Genomic DNA, 23,893 nt, shown 5'->3' with positions numbered 1-23,893 from the left:
ATAAAAATTTATGTTCATTTATAATAATACAACAGTAAAAGATAAAGACTTCAATTATATATAATATTAAATAGTATAAATACAAGAGATGTAGAAAACAATAGAGGAAAAGAAAACATTGCTTGTAAATCATTGTTTAAATAAAATTAAACGCTGTTGGTTTTTAAGGAAATTAGTAGAGAACCTCTAAAGGAAATTTCAGAACCTCTTTTGAGCACACTATTTTGTCATGTAGCCACAACTTCCTTGAAGACAAAATTCTTCATTCACATGGGGCAGCAGTTGCAGAGTATTATTTACCCCTTTCAGCAGCTCCAAGTTTATCTGGGTGGTCTAAGAACAACAATGATAAATGATGACTGGGCCCCAGAGATTTGAAACGAAACCTCTTGGGGATAGGGCCTAGGCATCTGTAGTTTCTAGGTGATTATTATGTACAGTGAAGGTTGAAAAGCACAAGTGTAGAATGATGGTTAATAATTCTTATCTCCGAAAGGAGTATAGGAACACTGTGTTTTTCATGTTGTAAGAATAGCTGATAATCCTGCTAGTATCTTATGAACAAAAAGGGAACAGTGGTGCCAAATCAACAGTTACAAATTGAATTTAAAAGTATGGAGCCATACGAAGTAAATGTTTGCTGAACTTAATATCCTTATAGACTTCTACAAATTCTGTAAAAGTTGTAAAAGTTGAAATTTTATGAAAACTTCATGTTGAACAATACAGTTCATGAAGTTATAAGGTTATGTGATTAGTAAATACTAAATTAATCCCTCTATTTCTAGACCGTTAGATTAATAAGTAAAAATGGGACTTTAATATCTGATGATGAAGGATTTTAATACTATTATTAATACTATTATTTTTTATAAAGCTATCTTGGCTTTTCAAAGATGCAGTGGTAATCTTAAATTAAAAACTGTTTATATTTGAAATATGGAAATTTTTGTATGTAAGTTTTCATATATTTTTCTTTTTCGTCAAACCATTTAACTTTGTATTAGGTATCAGTAGCTGACCTTCCAGGTTTAATAGAAGGAGCACATATGAACAGAGGAATGGGCCACAAATTCCTGAAGCACATAGAAAGAACTAGACAACTTCTTTTTGTTGTAAGTCATAATACATTCCAAGTTGCTGTTCAAATGAATGTGAACGTTAATGAGTTGAGTTTTCCTAGAAAATTTTAATAAGACTTAAAGTAGTAGTTTTTGTTACTCTGCTAAGTATAATATGGGTATAGAAGTGATATTGTTTACTCTATCAGATATAAGTTTGGCCGTATTTGTCAAGACTTGATTCCTGGCTTGGTGCCCATAGCTCAGTGGTTACTGTCCCAGCCACCATTCACTGGGGTTGACAGGTTCAAACCCAGCCCAGGCCTGCTAAACAGTGACAACAACAACAACAAAATAGCTGGGTATTGTGGCAGGCACCTGTAGTCCCAGCTACTTGGGAGGCTGAGGCAAGAGAATCACTTAAGCCCAAGAGTTGGAGGTTGCTCTGAGCAGTGACGTCACGGCACTCTACCGAAGGCAACATAGTGAGACTGTGTCTCAAAAAAAAAAAAAAAAAAAAGACTTGATTTCCAAGGATTTGTACCATACTACTCTATTATTTGGTGCTTCTTTCATATTTCATTGATGATGCCAGAAGTACAGGTGAGATTTGTCTGCAGTTGGCATAAACTTTCTTATCTACCAGTTTTTTCATTTTATTAGTGACTTATTTTACCAGAATAATTACAGTTACCATGATAACTCAATTTCTGGTACTTGTTTTGAATTACTAAGTTACACGTATAGACTGAGAAATTATTTTTAGCTTGAGTGACCGAAATATTTCAAGACATAAAAAAATAGAGTTGTTCTTAAGTTAAAGACTATCTCTTTCCCACTTTTTTAGGTTGACATTTGTGGATTTCAGCTTTCTTCCAAAACTCAATACAGAACTGCTTTTGAAACTATACTACTGCTTACAAAAGTAAGTTTTCTGTTGTAGTAGTCTGTATCTAGTCTAATATGTAGGCATATAGTACAGTGTATAATTATACAGTTAGTATAGTACTCCTCCTTTGTAATGCTTTGAATATCATTTAAAGAATTATTTAAACTTGTCTCCAGTTCTTCAGTTTTCACCTGCTTCTGAAAATATTGGAACAGATAAAACCCTCCTTGGACTTCCAAGTACCTATTATTTACTTCTCAGACTTTATCTTGCTTCAGCTTTGACACATCTATTTTCTTCTTAAAACATTCTCAGTCTTAGCTCAATGAACTATAACCTCCTGGTTTTATTTCTACTTGTCAGGTTCTTTTTTGCTCATCTTTTTTTTTTTTTTTTTTTTTTGCAGTTTTTGGCCGGAGCTGGGTTTGAACCCGCAACCTCTGGAATATGGGGCCAGCACCCTACTCCTTTGAGCCACAGGCACCGTCCTTTCTGCTCATCTTTGAAGTAACATTATGCAAAGTTCTGTCCTAGACCTATTGTGCAGTCTTACCCATTCCTATTGGCTTCAGTCACGGAAATACCCCCATGGCTGCCAAAGCTGCATCTGATACCCAGTTCTTTTAGTTGTGCTTAAACCAGATGCCCATTTTAGCCACTCAAACTTAATATGTGTAAAACTGAACTCTTTTTTTTTTTTTTTAACTCCTCAGTCACCCCCAGAACTTTACTGAATGTGTAAGCCAGAAACCTGGGTGGTGGTCTTAAGTTTTTATTCTGACCATCTACATTAAGCCCTGTCAGTTTTATATCCTGAATTTCTCTGAAATCCATCTACTTGTCTTATTCCAAACTGTTGCAGTCATCATCCTCTTTCACTGGAATGTTGAATCTCATCCTGGTCTTCTGTTTCGATTCTTGCTTTTCTCTAGTCTTTTTTTTTTATATGGCATCTGGAGGGATCTTTGTAAAAGAACCAAGATGATATTTGTTCCCCGCTAAAAACATTTTGATGGTCCCCATTGTTATTAGGTTATAGTCTAACCTGGACATGGTGTATCAGGCCTGGCAAGTTTGGCCCTTGCCTGGTAGTCCTTCCCACAAGCGCACATGCTGCATTTTAGCTGTCTGATTTCCCACTCACGGTGTTGCTGATTTCCAGGACTTGTAGATGCTGTTTTATTTGTCACATTTTGTCTATAATGAATAATCCTGCGAACATTTATGCACCTAGGAGTAGAAGTGCTGGATCTTTGTTTAATATTTTGAGCAACTGCCAGACTGTTCCAAATTGGCTGTACCACTGCACCATTTTACAATCCTTCCAGCAACGGTTAAATATTCCAGTTTTTCCATATGCATGCCAACAGTCATCTGTTGTTTTCGTTTTACTCATCCTAGTGGGAGTGCAATTACCATTTAGTTTTTATTTGCATTTCTCTTAGAATTAATGATGCTGACCATCTTTTCATGTGCTTATTAGCCATTTGTAGGTCTTTGGAGAAATATTTGTTCAGATTCTTTGCCTTTTCTTTAGACAGAGTCTCACTATGTCGCCCTCGGTAGAATGCTGTGGCGTCACAGCTCATAGCAACCTCCAACTCTTGGGCTTATGCGATTCTCTTGCCTCAGCCTCCCAGCACCTGGCTATTTTCTTGTTGAAGTTGTCACTGTTGTTTAGCTGACCCGGGCCCGGCTCAAACCCACCAGCCTCGGTGCATGTGGCTGATGCCATAACCAGCGCTGTAACCACTGTGCTACGGGTGCCGCACCCCTTTGCCTATTTTTTAATTGTTATTTGTCTTCATAGAGTTGTAAGAGCTTTTTGTATTTTTTGGAGGTAAGTCCCTTATCAGATAATGTGATTCAACAATATTTTCTTCTGTGACTTGTCTTTTCACTTTGTGGTATCCTTTGAGGCACAAAACTTTTATTGTTTTCTCGTTTTTGTTTTTGTTTTTATTGTTGGGGGTTCTTTAAGAGTACCATTGCATTTATTAGTCAAAGTCCCTCTTGCAATCGTGTCTTGCTGTTTTCTCAGTTTTATTAAGGTATAAAAGCTTATTAATTTTCACTAACAGATAAAAATTGTATATATTCAGAGAGAGGGAAGGAGGGAGGGGAGTGGGGCCTTGGTGTGTGCCACACCTTCTGGAGGCAAGACATGATTGCAAGAAGGACTTTACCTAATAAATGTAATCAGTGTAAAAAAAAAAAGAATTAAATCAGGTTAGGGCAATAGAAAAACTAATCAGTAGACTGCAAGCAGCATTATGACTGATCAATCTGCCTTAATCAGTCTTCCATGGATACCCAGAGGTTCCCCTAAGGGTCACATATCTGGTCTATGTTTTTGTTAAATTTTGGCCCTGGTAATCTAAACAGGAAGACAGTTTTAATCTAATACCAATATAGACCCTAGAGTAATTTATTTAAAACCAACTAAGAATGGTAGTTTAAAAAAAAAAAAGTGGGAAGATGGGTGGAAGGAGGGTAATTGGTGGGACCACACCTATGGTGCATCTTACAAGGGTACATGTTAAATTTACTAAATGTAGAATATGAATGTCTTAATACAATAACTAAGAAGAAAATGCTGTGAAGGCTATGTTAACCAGTTTTATGAAAATATTTCAAATTGCATATAAAACCAGCACATTGTACCCCATGATTGCATTAATGTACACAGCTATGATTTAATAAAAAAAGAAAGAAAAAAATTGTATATATTTAAAGTGTACAAATGATGTTTTTATATATGTATGTATGTATTATGAGATGATTAAATCAAACTAATTAACATGTTCATCACTTTATTTTTTTGTGATGAGAAGATTTAAGTTAGCTACTCTCTCAGCAAATTTTAATACACTGTACAATAACATAGATTTCCAGAACTTATGCATCCTAACTAAAACTTTGTTTCCATTGACCAGTACTCTGTCATCTCTCCTTCTCCAGGTCTCTGGCAACTACCATTCTCTCTGCTTATCTGAATTCAACTTTATTTATTTATTTATTTTTGAGACAGCTTGGGTAGAGTGCTGTGGCATCATAGCTCACAGCAACCTCCAACTCTTGGGCTCAAGCGATCCTCTTGCCTCAGCTTTCCTGTTTTTAGTAAAGACCGGGTCTTACTTTTTTGCTCAGGCTGGCCTTGAACTCATGAGCTCAAGCAATCCACCCTCGGCCTCCAGAGTGCTAGGGTTACAGGCGTGAGCCACCGTACCCGGCTGAGTTCAACTTTTTTAGATTCCTCAAAATAATAAAATCACCGAATATTTTTTTTTCTGTGCTTGGCTCATTTCATTTAGCTTAATGTCCTCTGGGTTTATCCATGTTATCATAAATGACAAGGTCTTCTTCTTTGTATAGGCTTTTTTTTTTTTTTATTAAATCATAGCTGTGTACATTGATATATTCATGGGGCATCATTCACTAGCTTCAAAGACCATTTACCAAGTTTCACATATACCCTTGTAAGATGCACCGCTGGTGTAATCCCACCAATCACCTTCACTCTACCCACCTCCTCCCTCCCTCCCTTCCCTTTCCCTCTTCCCCCTATTCTTAGGTTGTAACTGGGTTATAACTTTCATGTGAAAACCCTAAATTAGTTTCATAGTAGGGCTGAGTACATTGGTTACTTTTTCTTCCATTCTTGAGATACTTTACTAAGAAGAATATGTTCCAGTTCCATCCATGTAAACATGAAAGAGGTAAAGTCTCCATCTTCCTTTAAGGCTGCATAATATTCCATGGTGTACATATACCACAATTTATTAATCCATTCGTGGATCGATGAGCACTTGGGCTTCTTCCATGACTTAGCAATTATGAATTGGGCTGCAGTAAACATTCTGGTACAAATATCTTTGTTATAATGTGATTTTTTGTCTTCTGGGTATATGCCCAGTAGAGGGATTATAGGATTGAATGGCAGATCTATTTTTAGATCTCTAAGTATTCTCCATATCTCTTTCCAAAAGGAATGTATTAATTTGCATTCCCACCAGCAGTGCAAAAGTGTTCCCTTTTCTCCACATCTGCGCCAACATCTCTGGTCTTGGGATTTTATGATATAGGCTAGTCTCACTGGAGTTAGATGATATCTCAAAGTAGTTTTGATTTGCATTTCTCTGATGATTAAAGATGATGAGCATTTTTTCATATGTCTGAAGGCCGCGCGCCTGTCTTCCTCAGAGAAGTTTCTCTTCAAATCCCTTGCCCAGCCTGTGATGGGATCCCTTGTCCTATTCTTGCTAATGCATTTGAGTTCTCTGTGGATTCTGGTTATTAAACCTTTGTTGGAGACATAACCTGCAAATATCTTCTCCCATTCTGAGGGCTGTTTGCTTGCTTTACTTACTGTGTTCTTGACTTTGCTGAAGCTTTTTAGTTTGATCAGGTCCAGTAGTATATTTTTGAAGCTGCTTGAATTGCTTGGGGGTTCCTCCTCATAAAATACTCGCCCAGACCGATTTCTTCAAGGGTTTTCCCTGCACTCTCCTCTAGTATTTTTATAGTTTCATGTCTTAAGTTTAAATCTTTAATCCAGTGAGAGTCTATCTTAGTTAACAGTGAAAGGTGTGGGTCCAGTTTCAATCTTCTACAGGTTGCCAGCCAGTTCACCCAGCACCGTTTGTTAAATAGGGAATCTTTTCCCCACTGAATGTTTTTAATTGGCTTGTCAAAGATTAAATAACGGTAAGTAGCTGGATTCATCTTTTGGTTCTCTATTCTGTTCCAGACATCTACTTCTCTGTTTTTGTGCCAATACCATGCTGTTTTGATCACTATTGATTTGTAGTATAGTCTGAGGTCTGGTAGCATAATTCCTCCTGCTTTGTTTTTATTTCTGAGTAATGTCTTGGCTATTCGAGGTTTTTTCTGATTCCATATAAAACGAAGTATTGTTTTTTCAAGATCTTTAAAGTATGACAGTGGAGCTTTAATAGGGATTGCATTGAAATTATATATTGCTTTGGGTAGTATGGACATTTTAACAATGTTGATTCTTCCCAGCCATGTGCATGGTATGTTTTTCCATTTGTTAATATTTTTAGCTATTTCTTTTCTTAGAGTTTCATAGTTCGCTTTATAGAGATCTTTCACGTCCTTTGTTAGATAAATTCCCAAATATTTCATCTTCTTTGGCACTACTGTGAATGGGATAGTGTCCTTAACTGTTTGTTCAACTTGACTATTGTTGGTATATATAAAGGCTACCAATTTATGAATGTTGATTTTGTAACCTGAGATGCTGCTGTATTCCTTGATCACTTCTAAGAGTTTTGTAGTAGAGTCCCTAGTGTTTTCCAGATATACAGTCATATCATCTGCAAAGAGTGAAAGTTTGATCTCTTCTGACCCTATATGGATACCCTTGATCGCCTTTTCTTCCCTAATTGCAGTGGCTAAAACTTCCATTACAATGTTAAAAAGCAGTGGAGACAATGGACAACCTCGTCTGGTTCCTGATCTGAGTGGAAATGATTCCAATTTAACTCCATTCAATATGATATTGGCTGTGGGTTTGCTGTAGATGGTCTCTATATCAGTTTAAGAAATGTACCTTCTATACCGATTTTCTTAACTGTTCTGATCATGAAAGGATGCTGGATATTATCAAAAGCTTTTTCTGCATCGATTGAGAGAATCATATGGTCTTTGTTTTTTAATTTGTTTATGTGCTGGATTACATTTATAGATTTACGTATATTGAACCAGCCTTGAGACACTGGTATAAAACCGACTTGGTCATGATGTATAATTTGTTTGATGTGTTGCTGGATTCTGTTTGTTAGGATCTTGTTGAATATTTTTGCATCTATATGCATTAGTGATATTGGTCTATAATTTTTTTTTCTTGTTGGGTCTTTTCCTGGTTTGGGGATCAGGGTGATGTTTGCTTCATAGAACGTGTTAGGTAGTGTTTCTTCTTTTTCTACCTTTTGGAACAGGTTGAGTAATATAGGTACTAATTCCTCTTTAAAAGTTTGGTAGAATTCTGGGGCGGCGCCTGTTGCTCAGTCGGTAAGGCGCCGGCCCCATATACCGAGGGTGGCGGGTTCAAACCCGGCCCCGGCCAAACTGCAACCAAAAAATAGCCGGGCATTGTGGCGGGTGCCTGTAGTCCCAGCTACTTGGGAGGCTGAGGCAAGAGAATCACTTAAGCCCAGGAGTTGGAGGTTGCTGTGAGCTGTGTGAGGCCACGGCACTCTACCGAGGGCCATAAAGTGAGACTCTGTCTCTACAAAAAAAAAAAAAAAGTTTGGTAGAATTCTGACGTGAAACCGTCTGGTCCCGAGCTTTTCTTTTTAGGGAGGTTTTGTATGGTTGATGCTATTTCCGAACTTGATATGGGCCTGTTCAATATTTGCACTTGATTCTGGCTAAGTCTTGGAATGTGACGTGCTTCCAATTATCGGTCAGTTTCCTTCATATTTTCATATTTCTGAGAATACAGTTTCTTGTAATATTCATTAAGGATTTTTTGGATTTCTGAGGAGTCTGTTGTTATTTCGTCTTTGTTGTTTTTGATTGACGAGATTAGAGATTTTACTCCTTTTTTCATGATTAGGTTGGCCAAAGGTTTATCTATTTTATTGACCTTTTTGAAAAACCAGCTTTTTGATTTATTGATCTGTTGTATTATTCTTTTGTTTTCAATTTCATTTAATTCTGCTCTAATTTTGGTTGTTTCTTTTCTTCTACTGGGTTTTGGGTTGGAATGTTCTTCCTTTTCCAGTTGCTTGAGATGTCCCATTAAGTTGTTAACTTCCTGTCTTTCCGTAAACTCTTGAGGAAGGCTTGCAGTGCTATAAATTTCCCTCTTAGAACTGCCTTTGCGGTGTCCCAGAGGTTGTGATAGTTCATGTCTTCATTGTTGTTTTGTTCGAAAAAGTTGGCTATTTCTTTCTTAATCTCATCTCTGACCCAGCTATCATTCAGCATAAGGTTATTTAACTTCCATGTTTTTGTATGAGTATGCAGATTCCTGTTGTTACTCAGCTCAAGTTTTATTCCATGGTGGTCCGAGAAGATGCATGGAATAATTTCTATTCCTTTAAATTTACTGAGGTTAGACTTGTGACCTAAGATGTGGTCAATTTTGGAGTAAGTTCCGTGGGCTGATGAGAAGTATGTGTATTCAGTTTTGTTGGGATGAAATGTTCTGTAGATGTCTGCTAAATCCAAATGTTGGATGATTAGGTTTAAATCTAAGATTTCTTTGCTCAGCTTTCTGTTGGAGGATCGATCCAACACTGCCAAAGGATTGTTGAAATCTCCAACTATTATGGAGCTGGAGGAAATCAAGTTGCTCATGTCTGTTAGAGTTTCTCTTATAAATTGAGGTGCATTCTGGTTGGGTGCATAGATATTAATAATTGAGATCTCATCATATTGAGTATTACCCTTAACAAATATGAAGTGACCATTCTTGTCCTTCCTTACTTTTGTTGGTTTAAAGCCTATTGTATCTGCAAATAAAATTGCAACACCTGCTTTTTTCTGATTACCATTTGCCTGAAATATGGATGACCATCCTTTCACCCTGAGTCTGTATTTGTCTTTTAAGTTAAGATGTGACTCTTGTATGCAACAGATATCTGGCCTGAGTTTTTGTATCCAGTCAACTAACCTATGCCTCTTTAGAGGACAGTTTAAGCCGTTCACATTAATGAAGAATATTGATAAAGCTGGTGAAGTTTTGGGTATTGAGTTTTTCAAAAGTCCAGTGGGCATTTTTAATCCTTTCGCCAGTGTGGAAATTGGAGTTTGATCTGAAGTTTCTGAGCGAGTTTACTTTTGTAGTATAGGATTGGGTTGGTCATTATGGAGGATAGGTCTGAGAATATCTTGAAGAGCTGGTTTGGTTATGGCAAATTTCTTCAACATATGAATGTCATTAAAGTATTTAATTTCTCCATCATAAATGAAACTCAGTTTAGCTGGATACAAGATCCGGAGTTGAAAGTTATTTTGCTTTAGGAGATTAAAAGTCGGTGACCACCCTCTTCTGGCTTGAAAAGTTTGAGCAGAGAGATCTTCAGTCATTCTAATATTCTTCCCTTTGAAGGTAATGGTTTTCTTTCTCCTGGCAGCTTTGAGGATTTTCTCCTTTATATTAACTTTAGTGAAGTTGATTATGATATGCCTGGGGGATGTCTTATTGGGGTTGAGTCATGCTGGGGTTCTGAAGTTGTCTGCTATCTGAATTTCAGAATCTCTAGGCATGTCTGGAAAATTCTCTTTCATAATTTCATGCAGAAGGGCCTCTGTGCCCAGCGAGGCCACTTCATCTGTTTCTGGAACTCCTATGATTCGGATATTCGCCTTCTTCAAATTATCCTTGAGCTCTCTGAGAGAGTGATCCGTTTTTGCTCTCTATTTCTCTTCCTCTTTGAGAGTTTGGGAGCGTTCAAAGGCTTTATCTTCGATGTCAGAAATCCTTTCTTCTGCTTGCTCCATTCTGTTGCTGAGGGATTCTACTGTATTTTTCATATCTTTGAGGGCTGCAAATTCTTGCTTCAGTGTGTCTAAGTCTTTGGTGGTTTTGTCTTTAAATTTGTTAAATTCTTGAGACAACTTTTGAATTTCTCCTCGAATTCCTAATTCCGAATTCCTAATTCCACTTTGTTAATCTTGTCTGCAATCCAAATTCTGAATTCGATTTCTGACATCTCAGCCAGTTGTTGATGAACGGGATCTTCAATTGCATCTGCCATATCTTTCCTTGGGGGGGGGTTGATCTATTCTGGTTATTCATGTTACCAGAGTTTTTCTGCTGATTCCACCCCGTGGTTTTTTTTTACTCCCTCTGATTTTTTCCCCTGGGGCTTTGTTGAGGACCTGTACAGTATTGTGGCCTGAGAAACTGGGGCCCTGTCTGGCATGGTGGGGCTAAGTGGTTCTGTTTTGTTTTCAGCTGGTTTCTGTTCCACCCTAGTGAAACAGATACTCTGGATAGAAGTCTTAGCTGTGGAGAAATATCAGCAATTAAGTCACCCCACCACCCACTGGCAAACAATTGGAAAAGAAAAATCAAACCTTCCTACCACCGTGCACCCAGGGCACCACCTGATTTGTCCTCAGGCGATTAGTTCAGTTCAAAAAGTCCAAATCAGTTGTCTCAGTCTGCACCTGTCTCTGGTGAGAGTTTAAGAGGTCTCTGGGAACTGGATCACAGGGGTCTGGTGACTACTCTGGTGTGGCTTGCTCCAGTGCTGTGTGGAGTCAGGAGGAGCCACCCAGCCAATGGATCAGTCTGGGAAGGTTGATGCCTCCTTCCGCACCTTGCCCTGCTGTCATACCCAGTCACTGATAGCCCTGCAGTTGGCTGACCCAGTTGCCTGTAGTGAATCGGTACTCCAAGAGTCTGCACTTGCCTGAATCACAAGGAAGTCTGCCAGGCCGCTGCTCTCTGCCTCTCTCTAGCAGGAGGAGGTGAGGCCTGACAACCTCTGGCGCTCGATGAAGTTTGGGGGGTTTTCACTCAGGTCCAGTCTTGCCCCTGATTAATGTTACGACAGAACAGAACAGAACAACACAACTCTGCGGTTCCCCTGGGGAAGAAAAGCTGACTTTAGTTCCATATCACCTTGTCTTTGCTCTTGTATTGTCTATAGGCTGACGATCCCCTGAGGGCCAGGTGCGTCTTAGGTTTAGTAAAGGGGACCTCTGGGTCAGCCCCGCCCTGGGAGTTTCCCCAGTTTGCAAGTTGGAGTAGCCTCAGGCAAATCCTATACTCAGAGTCTCTGGTTGCCCAGGGAGACAGGAGGTGTGGCTTCAGAATATTCCGTAGTAAGCCGTATTGCTAGCAAAAGAGGGCTGCTGTTTTATGGCTCAGGCAACTGCTGCTCCGGTGTAGCTCCCTTCCGGCCAACCGTCCTCTCTCCGCTCGCTCCTGTACCCCAGAGTCTGCACCTACCGGCTGCAGCCCACCACTGTCTACACCCCTCGAGCAGTCGCCCAAGAGTCTGGACCCCTGGGGGACAGGCCTCCAGACCTTTTAGTCAGAGCAGAGGGGAGTGGGGGGAGCACTGGGAGTCTGGGGCTGCGGGCAGAGAACACACACAGCTTTACAGTTTTATGCCTGGCCGTATTGTCACCAAAAGATGGCTGTTGCACTGTGCCTCAGGGAACTGCCACACTGGTGCGGTCCCCTCTCCGCCGACCAGGACTGGCCCCAGACCTCAGTGTGAGTTAAGGGGAGCGCTGGGAGCTCAGAATTCCAGGTAGAGACTATATACAGTTTATACAGTTTTATGCCTGGCAGGAGGATGCCGTGGCACCCTAGTAGGGGAGACAGGTCCAGTTTTTAGAGGGTCTCTCCCATGGAGTGTAGTGGGAGAACCTTTGAACTCTGCCTGATTGTTTGTGGGGCACTCTGAGCCGTTCTCATGGGGGAGGGCACTCTCGTCCCCTTGGTGATGGATTTTGTAGCTTTTGTTTGTATCCTTGTAGTTGCAGCTCACCTCAGCGGGGTTGATGTGTGTTCTTCAACCTTCTCTCTTAGTGCAGCTCAAATCCACCAGGTTACTTGCTGAATTTTTGTCCTTTAACTCTTCTACTGGACTTGAGCCTTTGTGGAAAGCTGGCTTCAGTCAGCCATCTTGTCTCCTCCCCTGCTTTTTCATTTCTAGTACTTTACAGCCATTAAGCTCTGTGGTTGTTGTGGATCATTCTTAAGGCAAGGTGAGGTTACTTGGCAGTTGCTTGGGTCCCAAGCCTAGACCTGAAGGTTCCCTCTAAACTGTCTCCCCTCTCCTTTCTGTAGCAGCTGCTGTGGTCCTTTGTATAGGCTTAATAGTATTATGTTATATGTGTATTAATGTGTGAGTCTTTATGAAAGTTTTGAGATACACAAAAATCAATGTAAAATTTGTTCAGGTGGAAATAAATGAAGTTGTCCCAGCTACACCAATAAGCTGCACAGGTGAATCAGAAAGGATGCTTTTGACTGTATTTCTGGAAGTAAATTAATGGGCCATAGCACAGTCTGTCTCAAAACTTTATTATAGTGACCCACATATCACATTTTCTCTATCTTTCCATCCATCAGTGAACACTTAGATTGATTTCATCTCTTGGCTATCAGTGAACATGAGAGCACAGCAACCTTTTTGACACACTGATTTCATTTCCTTTGGATGCATACCCAGAGAAATTGGTGGATTATATGGTAGTTCTATTGTTAATTTTTTGAGGAACCTTCATACTATTTTCTATAATGGCTCTACTAATTTACATTTCTACCAACAGTATTCAAGGATTCTTTTTTCTCCATATCCTCTCTAGTACTTATCTTTTTTCTTTTTGATAGGTGTGAGATATTTTATTGTTCTTATTTGCATTTCCCTGATGATAATGATATTGAGCATTTTTTCATATGCCTGTTGGCCATTTATTTGTTTTACCTTCTTTTGAGATACATTTATTCATGCTTTTGGCTGTTTTTTGATTGGACTCAGACTACCCAAAACAACGTACAGATTCAGCACAATTTCTACCAAAATTCCAATGATATTTTTCACAGAAATAGAAAAATAATCCTAAAATTTGTATGGAACCACTAAAAACCTTAACTAGCCAAAGCAGTCTTGGGCAAAAAGAAGAAAGCCGAGGGCCTTATAGCTCTTGATTTGGAGACCTACTGAAAGCTGTAGTAATCAAAACAGCATGGTTCTGGCATAAAAACAGACATATAGACCAACAGAACAAAATAGTACAAATAAACACAAAAAATAAATCACAATTAATCTTTTAAAAAGTTGCTAAGAAAGCATAATGGGGAAAATACAGTTTCTTCAAAATGGTTGGGAAAACTGGATGTCCATGTGCAAAAGAATGAAATTTAACCCTTATCCTCCATCCCATATAAAAAATTGAACTCAAAAGGATTAAAAACTTAAACATAAGGCTTGAAAATATAAAACTACTAGAAGGAAACATAGAGGAAAAGGTTCTTGATGTTGGTCTGGGCAGTGGTTTTTTGGATATAATCTCAAAAGCATAGGCAACAGGGCAGCGCCTTTGGCTCAAAGGAGTAGGGCATTGGCCCCATATGCCAGAGGTGGCAGGTTCAAACCCGGCCCTGGCCAAAAACTGCAAAAAAAAAAAAATAAGCATAGGCAACAAAAGTAAAGTAAGACAAATGGGCTTCTGCACAAAAGGCAGCAGTCAACAGAGTGAAGAGACAACCTATATAATAGGAGAAAATATGTATAGAGCATGTATATATAGTGGTTAATATAGTGGTTAAGGAACTGAAAAAACTCAATAGCAAAACCCCATATTTTTAATTTTGATTAAATTCCATTCGTTCTTTTGCTTGTAATTTTTGTGTATTATCTAAAAAACTATTGCCTTATTCAAGGTCACAAAGATTAACTCTTCATTACATTTACTTTTTCTAGGAATACTACAGGTGTAACATATTAAATTGTTACTATTGACTTCTGAATTTTATCTGTGTAAAGTTCAGATACCTGTATTTGGCTCTGGATACAAAATCACAGGTCTCTAGATGTCATAATAAGCTAAAATATACTAACACATGACCTAAAAAGAAACATTTTCTGAGTTTCCTTTGTTTTGAGGTTATTGGGAGGTATTGCATTTCAGTAATAGCCCAGGCCATTAAGTAAAAAAAGACATTAGCAAATAGATAATTTATACAGAAAATTATTTTGTTTTTTTCTTTTGATTTAAAGGAGTTGGAGTTGTACAAAGAGGAACTTCAGACAAAACCTGCCCTCCTGGTAGTTAATAAAATGGACTTGCCAGATGCCCAAGATAAATTCCATACATTGATGGACCAGCTTCAGAATCCTAAGGGTAAATCCATTTATCCATTTAATTCTAGTTTAATGAATACTACATGCAGAGAATGCGAAGTGTTACAATCAGTGGGAAAGAAAGCTGACATTTTTTTCCCTTAAAAATTGTGTATGTTGGAAGAAAGAACACACACCATATAAAACATTTAAATAACATTGTAATGTAATTATCAAGTTTCATGACTGGGCATGGTGGCTCACAACTGAAATCTTAGCACTTTGGGAGGCCAAGGCAGGAAGATTACTTGAGGCCAGGAATTTGAGACCAGTCTGGGCAGCACAAGGAAATCTTATCTCTACAAAGAAAGTTTAAAAATCAGCCAAGTGTGGTGTGATATATATCTGTAGTCCCAGCTACTGGGAATGTACAGGTGGGAAAATTACTTGAGCCCAAGAGTTCAAGGCTGTAGCGAATTAGGATCATGTCACTTGCACTCCTGCCAAGGCAACAGAACAAGACTGGCCCCCAAAATAATAATAATTATCAAGTTCTAGAATGTATGATATGGACAGTAAGTAAGAGGAGACAAAAGAAAGATTAATTTGAATTGAAAAGGTTAGCCTTCATGAAGAAGTAAACTTAAATCGGGCCCTTGAAAAGTGCATGCCTGAGATTTGGAACCTGTGAATTCTTCTCCTTTAATTAACATACTTCACAAAATTCATTCCCCTAGTATTATACACTATAATTAAAACAGCTGATAGTTCTAAAGAGGTATGCTTCTTTGCAATATTAACTCTGTAGGTCTCCGAGTATTAGTTTTCTAAAAATAACTTGAGTTTTCCTGTGTATGTGTGACATAGGAAAACAGAAGCTGTTAACTCTAAAAGGATTAATTTGTCTACAATCTCCTTTTTTATTTTTTTTTGTCTGCAATTTCCTTGATGGACCACTTGGTGTAAAAGAACTTAAAAGAACTCTCCATGGTTTTGAATATTGACCTTTCCAGAGCACCCTCTATCCTGTGGCGATGGTGCTTTCATTTTTCATAGTCACAGATAAGGAAAGTAGGTTGCATAGGAAGTGGCTAACATGTTTTTCAGTAGGCCTAATTTGTTTTTATCCTTAGGATAACAATTGGGGAAAATAGATTATAGTGTACTCTAGGACTTGGAGATGGCACCATAAGTTTTTCTCTTCTCTCAAAAATCTTTCCCCTGTGTAATTTACATGTTGGAGTTGTGTGGAGTTAATACATTACTCTTTAGATATAAGTATTCCCAGATATTATTAAATAGTTAGAATTCATTCTTTAATGTCATTTGCTTTATAAAGTCATAATTTTGTTTACTTGTTTGTCTTGAAGAGAGGGGAATTTTCAGAAGAAGTACCAGAATGAGGGTAACTCAATATTTTGTAACTATTCTCTGGACTATCATAAAACAAAATATAGGCCTTTCAGTGATGTTTCCTGAATTAGCTCTAGTCTTTTTTGGGGTGGCCTTATGAATTTCAGAAAACAAGCTCCATGCTGTCTCATGCAATCATTTTCAGTGCATTTAACCCATCCAGTCAGTGTGCTGTGCTTTCTTCCCATTGCCATGGTGGTCAGGAGGAGGAAAAAGTAATAGAACAGCTGTTAGCCCCTGTGGGGTGATAGATTGGACTTATCTGAAATGATTTTCCCTTGAACTCCCTTTACTCCTTTTTTCAGTTTCAGTATAGATCCTAGCATCAGTGATGATAAGCCTATACTTTGGAGAAGTTAAAGGTTTTCTGTATAGTGAGGCCAAATATAAATAATGTTCTTACTTTTACAGAATATTTCTTTCAAAGAATCTGTTACTTCACTTTATTGACTCCCTCAAATTTATTGTGATTCATCTTCTACTTAGGCTCAGTTTAGTTTAAAATATGTTCAGCCAACAAATATTTTCTATGTACCCATCATATATCTAGAACCTTACAATTAGTAACAAGGAAAGGTTCTGAGAGCTTATTAGAGAGAGAAGGGAGAAAAAAGGAATTAAAAATGTTAAGTGGTTCCTTGCTTCACAGACCAAACCTCTAACACAATTTTGACTTTCTTTCAAAGACAATGAAAATCAACTTAGCTTTGTGTTCTTTCAGATTTTTTGCATTTATTTGGGAAAAACATGATTCCAGAGAAGACTATGGAGTTCCAACATATCATCCCTATATCTGCAATTACTGGAGAAGGAATTGAAGAATTAAAGAATTACATAAGAAAATCACTGGATGAGCATGCCAACCAGGAAAATGATGCATATCATAAGAAACAGTTGCTGAATTTACAGATTTCTACTACGGCATCTTGCAGTGAGCCACTGTCAAAGCATATTGTTACTGGTATGGATATGGTTTAAGTCTAAACTGTATCTATTTAAAATAGTATTGGTGGAATACTATTTAGCCCTAAAAAAGAAAGAAATCTTGTTTTTTGTGACAACATGGATGAAACTGGAGGACATTATGTTAAATGAAAAAAGACAGGCATAGAAAAACAAACACTACATGGTTTCACTTACATGTCTAATCTTAAAAAATTCAGCTCTTAGAAGCAGAGAGTAGAAAAGGGGATACCAGAGGTTCAGGGGATGAGGAGATATTGTTTAAAGGATACAGAATTTCACTTAGATTTCAAGTGATCTATCATGCAGCATTGACTATAGTTAATAACAATGTGTTGTATTTTTTACAAATCAGTAAAGAGTAGATTTTAGGTGTTCTTACCACACTAAGTATATGAGGTAATGCATATGTTAATTAGCTCAATTGAGCCATTCCATAATGTATATATATTTCAAAATAAGGTATACGTAAATATATACAATTTTTCTCTTTTTTTTTTTTTTTTTTTTGTGATTTTTGGCCGGGGCTGGGTTTTTTTTTTTTTTTTTGTAGAGACAGAGTCTCACTTTATGGCCCTCGGTAGAATGCCATGGCCTCACACAGCTCACAGCCACCTCCAACTCCTGGGCTTAAGCTATTCTCCTGCCTCAGCCTCCCGAGTAGCTGGGACTACAGGCGCCCGCCACAACACCCGGCTATTTTTTGGTTGCAGTTTGGCCGGGGCTGGGCTTGAACCTGCCACCCTCGGTATATGGGGCCTGCGCCCTACTGACTGAGCCACAGGCGCCGCCCCCGGGGCTGGGTTTGAACCCACCACCTCCGGCATATGGGACCGGCGCCCTACTCCTTGAGCCACAGGCACCGCCCAATATATACAATTTTTCTATATCAGTTATAAAAATAGTATTGAGATTGTGTTAATTTTAAAGCTTTTTTCATGGATACTTTTTAGTATTACTAACCTTTTTAAGTTTGTTTTGTGTTGAGTGTATCAATAGCAAAAAGAAAAGTAACTGAGAACTAAAAATTACATTTTACAAGTTTACGATCCATCTACCTATAGTAATATTCTCTGATATTCCTTTATTTATGATGTCCCTATTGGGATCATTTTTTTTAAATAGTAAGGAAGAATTCCCTTGATTATTAGAATGAGCAGGTAAGTTGGTAGTTTGTTGCTGAGTCTGTCCTGTTCTTGGTTGCACTAAATATATAATAGCTCTCTTTTTTGGAAAACCTCAAAACCCTGAATTTGAATGTATGGTTGGTGATAATAAAGATTGCAGATATTTAACAGAAACCAGCAGATAGATGTTTGTGATTTGAACTTTTGAAAATTTTTTTTCTTAGGCATTTTTTTCTACATTACCGGAGGCTGGTCCATATGCTTCATCTTCTTAATGTCCTGGTCTGTTTCACTTTCCATGTTCATATTTTAGTAAAGAGAGAATAAACAGGAAGTACCCATGTTAAATAAGAATACCTGTTGGGCATGGTTGCTCACACCTGTAGTTCCAACACTTGAAGAGGCTCCAGCCAGGAATTGGAGACTGTCCTGAGCAACATAATAAGATTCCGTCTCTACAAAATAATATAAAAATAAAAAATTAGCCAGGTGTGGTGGCGCATACATATAGTCATAGCTACTTGGAAGGCTGACGGGAAAGGGTTGCTTTTGCTTGAGGCCAAGACAGTGAGCTGCGATCACACCCCCGCCCTCCAGCCTGGGCAGCCAAGTTAAACCATGTCTCTATAAAAAATAAATAAGTAAAAATTAGCAATCATCAATGTATTTATAGGAGATTGCAATTTCTGAATTTCCACCTAAGTATTTCAAAAATACAAATTGAATGTTTTTTAAAGGAGTTTCATTATAAAATTTACACGTTCATTATAAAAATAACCAAACATAAAACTCCTTTTTCTTTTGCATGAGGGCTCCCAGTCGTTCCCATAGAAAACCACTGTTAATACTTCTTTGTTCTTACAGAAATTTTTATGCATATATTTTTCCCACATGAGTTCATCATGTAAATTTTTAAATTTTTTTATGAAGTAGTAGCAAGTTAATGAATTTTTAAAAAATCTTCAATGCTACCTTTAAATTATTCTAGAATTTAATGTTTAGCAGAGCCTTTATATATAGCTATTCATACTTTTGTAAAGTATTAAAGAAAAATGATGAATTGTCCTGGACTTAAATTTCTTCTTTGTGAGCATCTTTTTACTAGTATTATTTCACTTTTATTTTGTTCTATTTTCTATTCCCCACTCCTGCTTCCTATTCCAGTCCTTGGACTGGCTCTTACTGTATTTTTTTTCTTCAGGGCACAGGTCTCATGTGCCAAGAATGTAGAGGGTATTACATGGATGGTGTTGAAGAGAACAGAGAGGATCTGCTGCCTTCATGGAGCCCACATTTAGTAGCAGAAACTGCAGAGGGTTGCAGTTCCACTTTACAACAAAAGAATAAGGGTGGGAGAAAGCATTTAGAATTTGTACTGATCATGGTGATCATGTTTCATATTATGTTTTATATTCATTACTTAAGTATCATTTCCTTTTTCTCTGCTATATTAACTCCTAAATATAAACAAGTATCATTGTGAGGACAGTTTAATCAGATGAATTCCTGACAACATGATCTTACTTTGCACTGTGGCAGAGGACAGTAAATGTATGTTGAGGATTAAGAGGAATACTGCCTATCCTATTTGCTCTGTCAGTAATACCCAGGGAACCAGGCCCCAACTAAGTGACGCATTTTATTAGGTGATTCACTAAAATGTTCCACTTAGTAGTATTTTCTAGTCACTAAAAGTGTACTTTATATACCTTTATTTGACCTTTGATTTTTATTCTAAACAAAAGGAAAAAATCCAGGTGCCTTTTGCATTTATGAAAGTTAAATTTTAAAAACATTAGGATTTGTTTTGTAGTAATAACTTTTAATATTTAAGATCCATTTTATTTTGCCCTTTAGGACTTTTCATTTTTAACTTTAAAAATGCATTCTTCAAATATAAACTTTTTAGAATACTTAATCATTAGAGGTATTACTGAATAACACTGGTATTAAATGCAGTATATAGCAACATTTTTCTTTTTTTTGCAGTTTTTGGCAGGGGCTGAGTTTGAACCCACCACCTCCGGCATATGGGGCCGGCACCCTACTCTGTTGAGCCATAGGCGCCCCCCAGAATATAGCAAATTTTTACAAAGTCCTACTAGTTCTTGCAGAGTTTGCTGTAACAGGTTGATTTACCATCATAAAATACAAGTTTTATACCCATCGATACTGTCTGATACTGTACTGGGAAGTTGGATCTGTACCATAAATATTCGACCTAAGGAATAAACAATTCCAGAATACCTATTATGCTTTTTGTGATATGTACCCATATCATGGCAAAATGAACTTTATGTTTTCTTTTAAATGGTATTAGTTATGTAATAAGGGAAAATTATAATAGGAAAAATTAGGTCAGAGTTTTATTAATTTCAGGTTTTTAGTTTTCTTGTGATGTTGTGTGTTTCCTTTTAGCTTAGAGCTTATTTGCTGTGCAGTGATGGACTTTAGAGATTCCTTAGAGTAGTTAATAAAAATCTGAAAGCTACAGATTTTTTCCTTGGCAAAAAAACGTACAGAAACACTTGAAACATTTTTAAATCAGTTTCAAAGGGTTTGCAGAGTTCAGATTTAAAACTTAGTTAACAAAGGTAAGTTCATCCAGAAATCAACAGTGTTATTAAGGTGCATTAAAAATGTTTCAAAGTAACAGCATAAGTACACTTACAAAGGATAGCTTTAAAAGTGGAAATTACCATTAATGCAAATTATAAGCCTACAATTCTTGTGACACCTTATCACAAGAATATGGTTAACATTTAAAGACCACATAGTGAATTTAATGTGTATTTTTGAATCCATGAGACTATCTTAAATTTGGTTTAAATCTGTCCTTCCTTACAGAATAGATAAGTAAAACAAATCCAGAATTTTCATAAGCTGAGGAATGTGCTGAGCAGATCACAAATAATAACTTTTTAAAACATGGTGCGATATTGCTTCCTGGTCACATATATTTTTAGCTTGGGTTGTGTATATATGAGGTTTTGTTTTTTTCTAACTTGTTCAAGCGTCTAAAATAATTTTATTTTTTAAAAAGACTTTTAGGGTTGGGGTGGAGGGAGGGTAAATGGTGGGGCCACACCTACAGTGCATCTTAGAATGGGTACAAGCGAAACTTACTAAATGCAGAATACAAATGTCTTCATACAGTAACTAAGAAAATGCCATGAAGGCTATATTAAACAGTTTGATGAAAATATTTCAGATTGTATATGAAACCAGCACATTGTACCCCTTGATTGCACTAATGAATGCAGCTATGATTTAATAAAAAAATAAAAAATAAATAAATAAAAATAAAAAGACATTTAGAAAAAAATAGTTTGCCTTATAAAAACTTATAACTGAGGAATTGAGCCAGTGAGGTAAATACAGTTGACATAAAATGTTGGCAGACAGCATTCTATAATTTTTACCTCAAAGCTAAACATTAATGAAAAGCATCTTAAAGAAATATTTCATATGTATTTTATTTGGTTTCTGTTTTCTGAGTAGAGCTTGGCAAGTACGGGTAATAATGTGTTAGGGGAACCTCTTTAGCTTTGCATGGGTATCACTAGCCAGCTAAAGGAAAAGCAAATAGATAATAGAAATGAGAAAGAGAGGAAAGAAAGAAAAATATAGGTGTTGGAAAGTTGTAATATGTCCCTATGAATAACTTAGGAGTAACAGATACGGTTATTGCCTTATTTGACTATTGTAAGCATGAAAAAGCTGGAGGCAATTTCAACTACTGTTTCTGACCATAACCAACCACTAATTTTAGGCAATTCTATTAATATTTAAAATTTTTTTCTCTCACAGTGTGACAGTTGCTTAATCAGTAGTTGGGTACTTGAAAGACTTCAAAGGAAGTAAGCACCTTTGTATATATTATAAATGTGTTTATAATAGAAATTAAATTATTTGGGATGCCCAGGTACCAGACTATGCAAGACATAGTTATTATCTGAATCCCATCTGTTGAAATACTTGGAATTTGAAAAACAGGATATGTAGTTTATATTGTAACTAATTTTGGAGCAATATATGGGAAGATGGTTTTTGCTATTAATTTTGTAAACTCTTAAGTGCATTGAAAGTTGAAAGCAAAGGGAAAAGCTTCCTTTGTACGTGGCCCATATTCCAATGTGCTTTTCTGAAATCACCATGATTTTCTGATCAGTGCCTTCACTTTTTATTTGGTTATCAGACATGATTGGTATTATTTCTGTATAAAAGCCTTTAATAAGACTGTGATGCAATTTTCTTAAGAAAAAGAACATGATTATAAAGCTATAATATGCCTTCAGTTTTATTTGTGTATGATTGTGTACAAATTGAGCAAGATTGAGAATATTTTAAATCAAGGGCAGATACTGAGTAAAAAGCTTATGACTTTGGATGGATTTGAAACAAAATTCAATCACAGTAAATAAAAGCCCCTGGGAAATAAGAGTACTCTATAATAATTGAGCCTCAGTTTTAAAAACAAATCTTTCCAGGAATTGATACCACTTTTGGGGTCAAGAGAAATTGTAAGAACAATAAAATGAGCACAGATAGTCTTCTTTCCTATGAAAATATGAATCAGAAAAACTCATCAGCTTTAACAAACCATTCATAGTATACAGTAGTCTTCCCTTACCTATAGGGGATATATCCCATGACCCCTAATAGATGCCTGAAACTGTGGGCATACCAAGTCCTATATATACCAGGGTTTTTTCTCCCCATGCATACATACCTGGGTATAAAGTTTAATTTGTAAGTTAGGCCCCATAAGAGAGTTATAATAATAAAATAGAACAATTATAACAATATGTGGTAATCAAGTTACATTAATATATTCTCTTTCTGAAAATACTGTACTGTAATGACCCTTCTTGGGATGATGTGACATGATATACCTAGATGATGAGGTCAAGTGAATGACATATAGGTAGTGTGTTATAGTCTTAGGCTACTATTCACTGATGATATGTCAGAAGGAGAATTACCTGCTTGGAGTGATCCTGGATCATGGAGCCATGATGATGTCAGGGGCAGAGAATATCGATGACTAACAGGCAGGTAGCATATCCACATGGATCCACTGGACAAAGGGTTGACTCACCTCCTGAGTGGGATGGAGTGATTTCATCATGCTGCTTAGAATGGCCCGTGTTTATGTCTGGAATTTTCTATGTAATATTTTCAGACCATGTTTGACCAGGGGTGACTGAAAATGCAGTAAGTGGTGGGAGTATCATAACGCTAAATTTGTACCACACTCAACCAAAGTTTATCATACAGGTTTCCTTTTTAAAAACTGGCAAAAAATGGTAATCGTGGTGGTGGACATAAAAGACAAAAGATTTAAAACACTCAAATGGAATTATAGGCAAAGGTGTATTCAGTTATCCTATTTATAGGCCAATTCTTTTGTCCAATCCCTTTCCCTCTGTCCCTCCCCCCTTCACTAATAATTTTGTTAAGGAGGATTAGAAAAAAAAAAAGGTGTTGCTAAATTTGGTGGTATGCAACAAATTACTGAAAAGTTTTTTTTTGTTTGTTTGTTTTATTGTTGGGGATTCATTGAGGGTACACAGAACCAGGTTGCATTGATTGCATTTGTTAGATAAGGACCTTCCTATAATTGTGTCCCACCCCCCAAAAGGTGTACCACACCCC

The 23,893-nt window shown here is 37.1% G+C and overlaps 1 protein-coding gene across 6 annotated transcripts in view; it reads left to right on the top strand.

Annotated features, from left to right (window-relative positions):
- The window catches only part of GTPBP10 (GTP binding protein 10), a 52,151-nt gene extending 29,465 nt beyond the window's left edge, over positions 1–22,686 (top strand). For 2 of the 6 annotated variants that reach the window (XM_053609052.1, XM_053609050.1), the window contains exons 7-11: positions 1,008–1,115; positions 1,909–1,986; positions 14,670–14,793; positions 16,867–17,106; positions 19,437–22,686. In XM_053609052.1, the coding sequence (XP_053465027.1) occupies positions 1,008–1,115; positions 1,909–1,986; positions 14,670–14,793; positions 16,867–17,106; positions 19,437–19,465 (579 nt within the window). In that variant the 3' untranslated portion in view covers positions 19,466–22,686. Of the gene's footprint in view, positions 1–1,007; positions 1,116–1,908; positions 1,987–14,669; positions 14,794–16,866; positions 17,161–19,436 lie in introns of those variants that run through there. The other 4 variants (XM_053609046.1, XM_053609051.1, XM_053609048.1 and 1 more) reach the window with 3 other exon arrangements.
- Positions 22,687–23,893: the final 1,207 nt, after the last annotated feature.

Source organism: Nycticebus coucang, chromosome 11 (genome assembly GCF_027406575.1).
Source record: "Nycticebus coucang isolate mNycCou1 chromosome 11, mNycCou1.pri, whole genome shotgun sequence".
In the NCBI taxonomy this organism is placed as follows: domain Eukaryota; kingdom Metazoa; phylum Chordata; class Mammalia; order Primates; family Lorisidae; genus Nycticebus; species Nycticebus coucang.
Note: the sequence above shows the minus strand (reverse complement) of the source record. Positions and strands in the feature narration are given on the sequence as shown.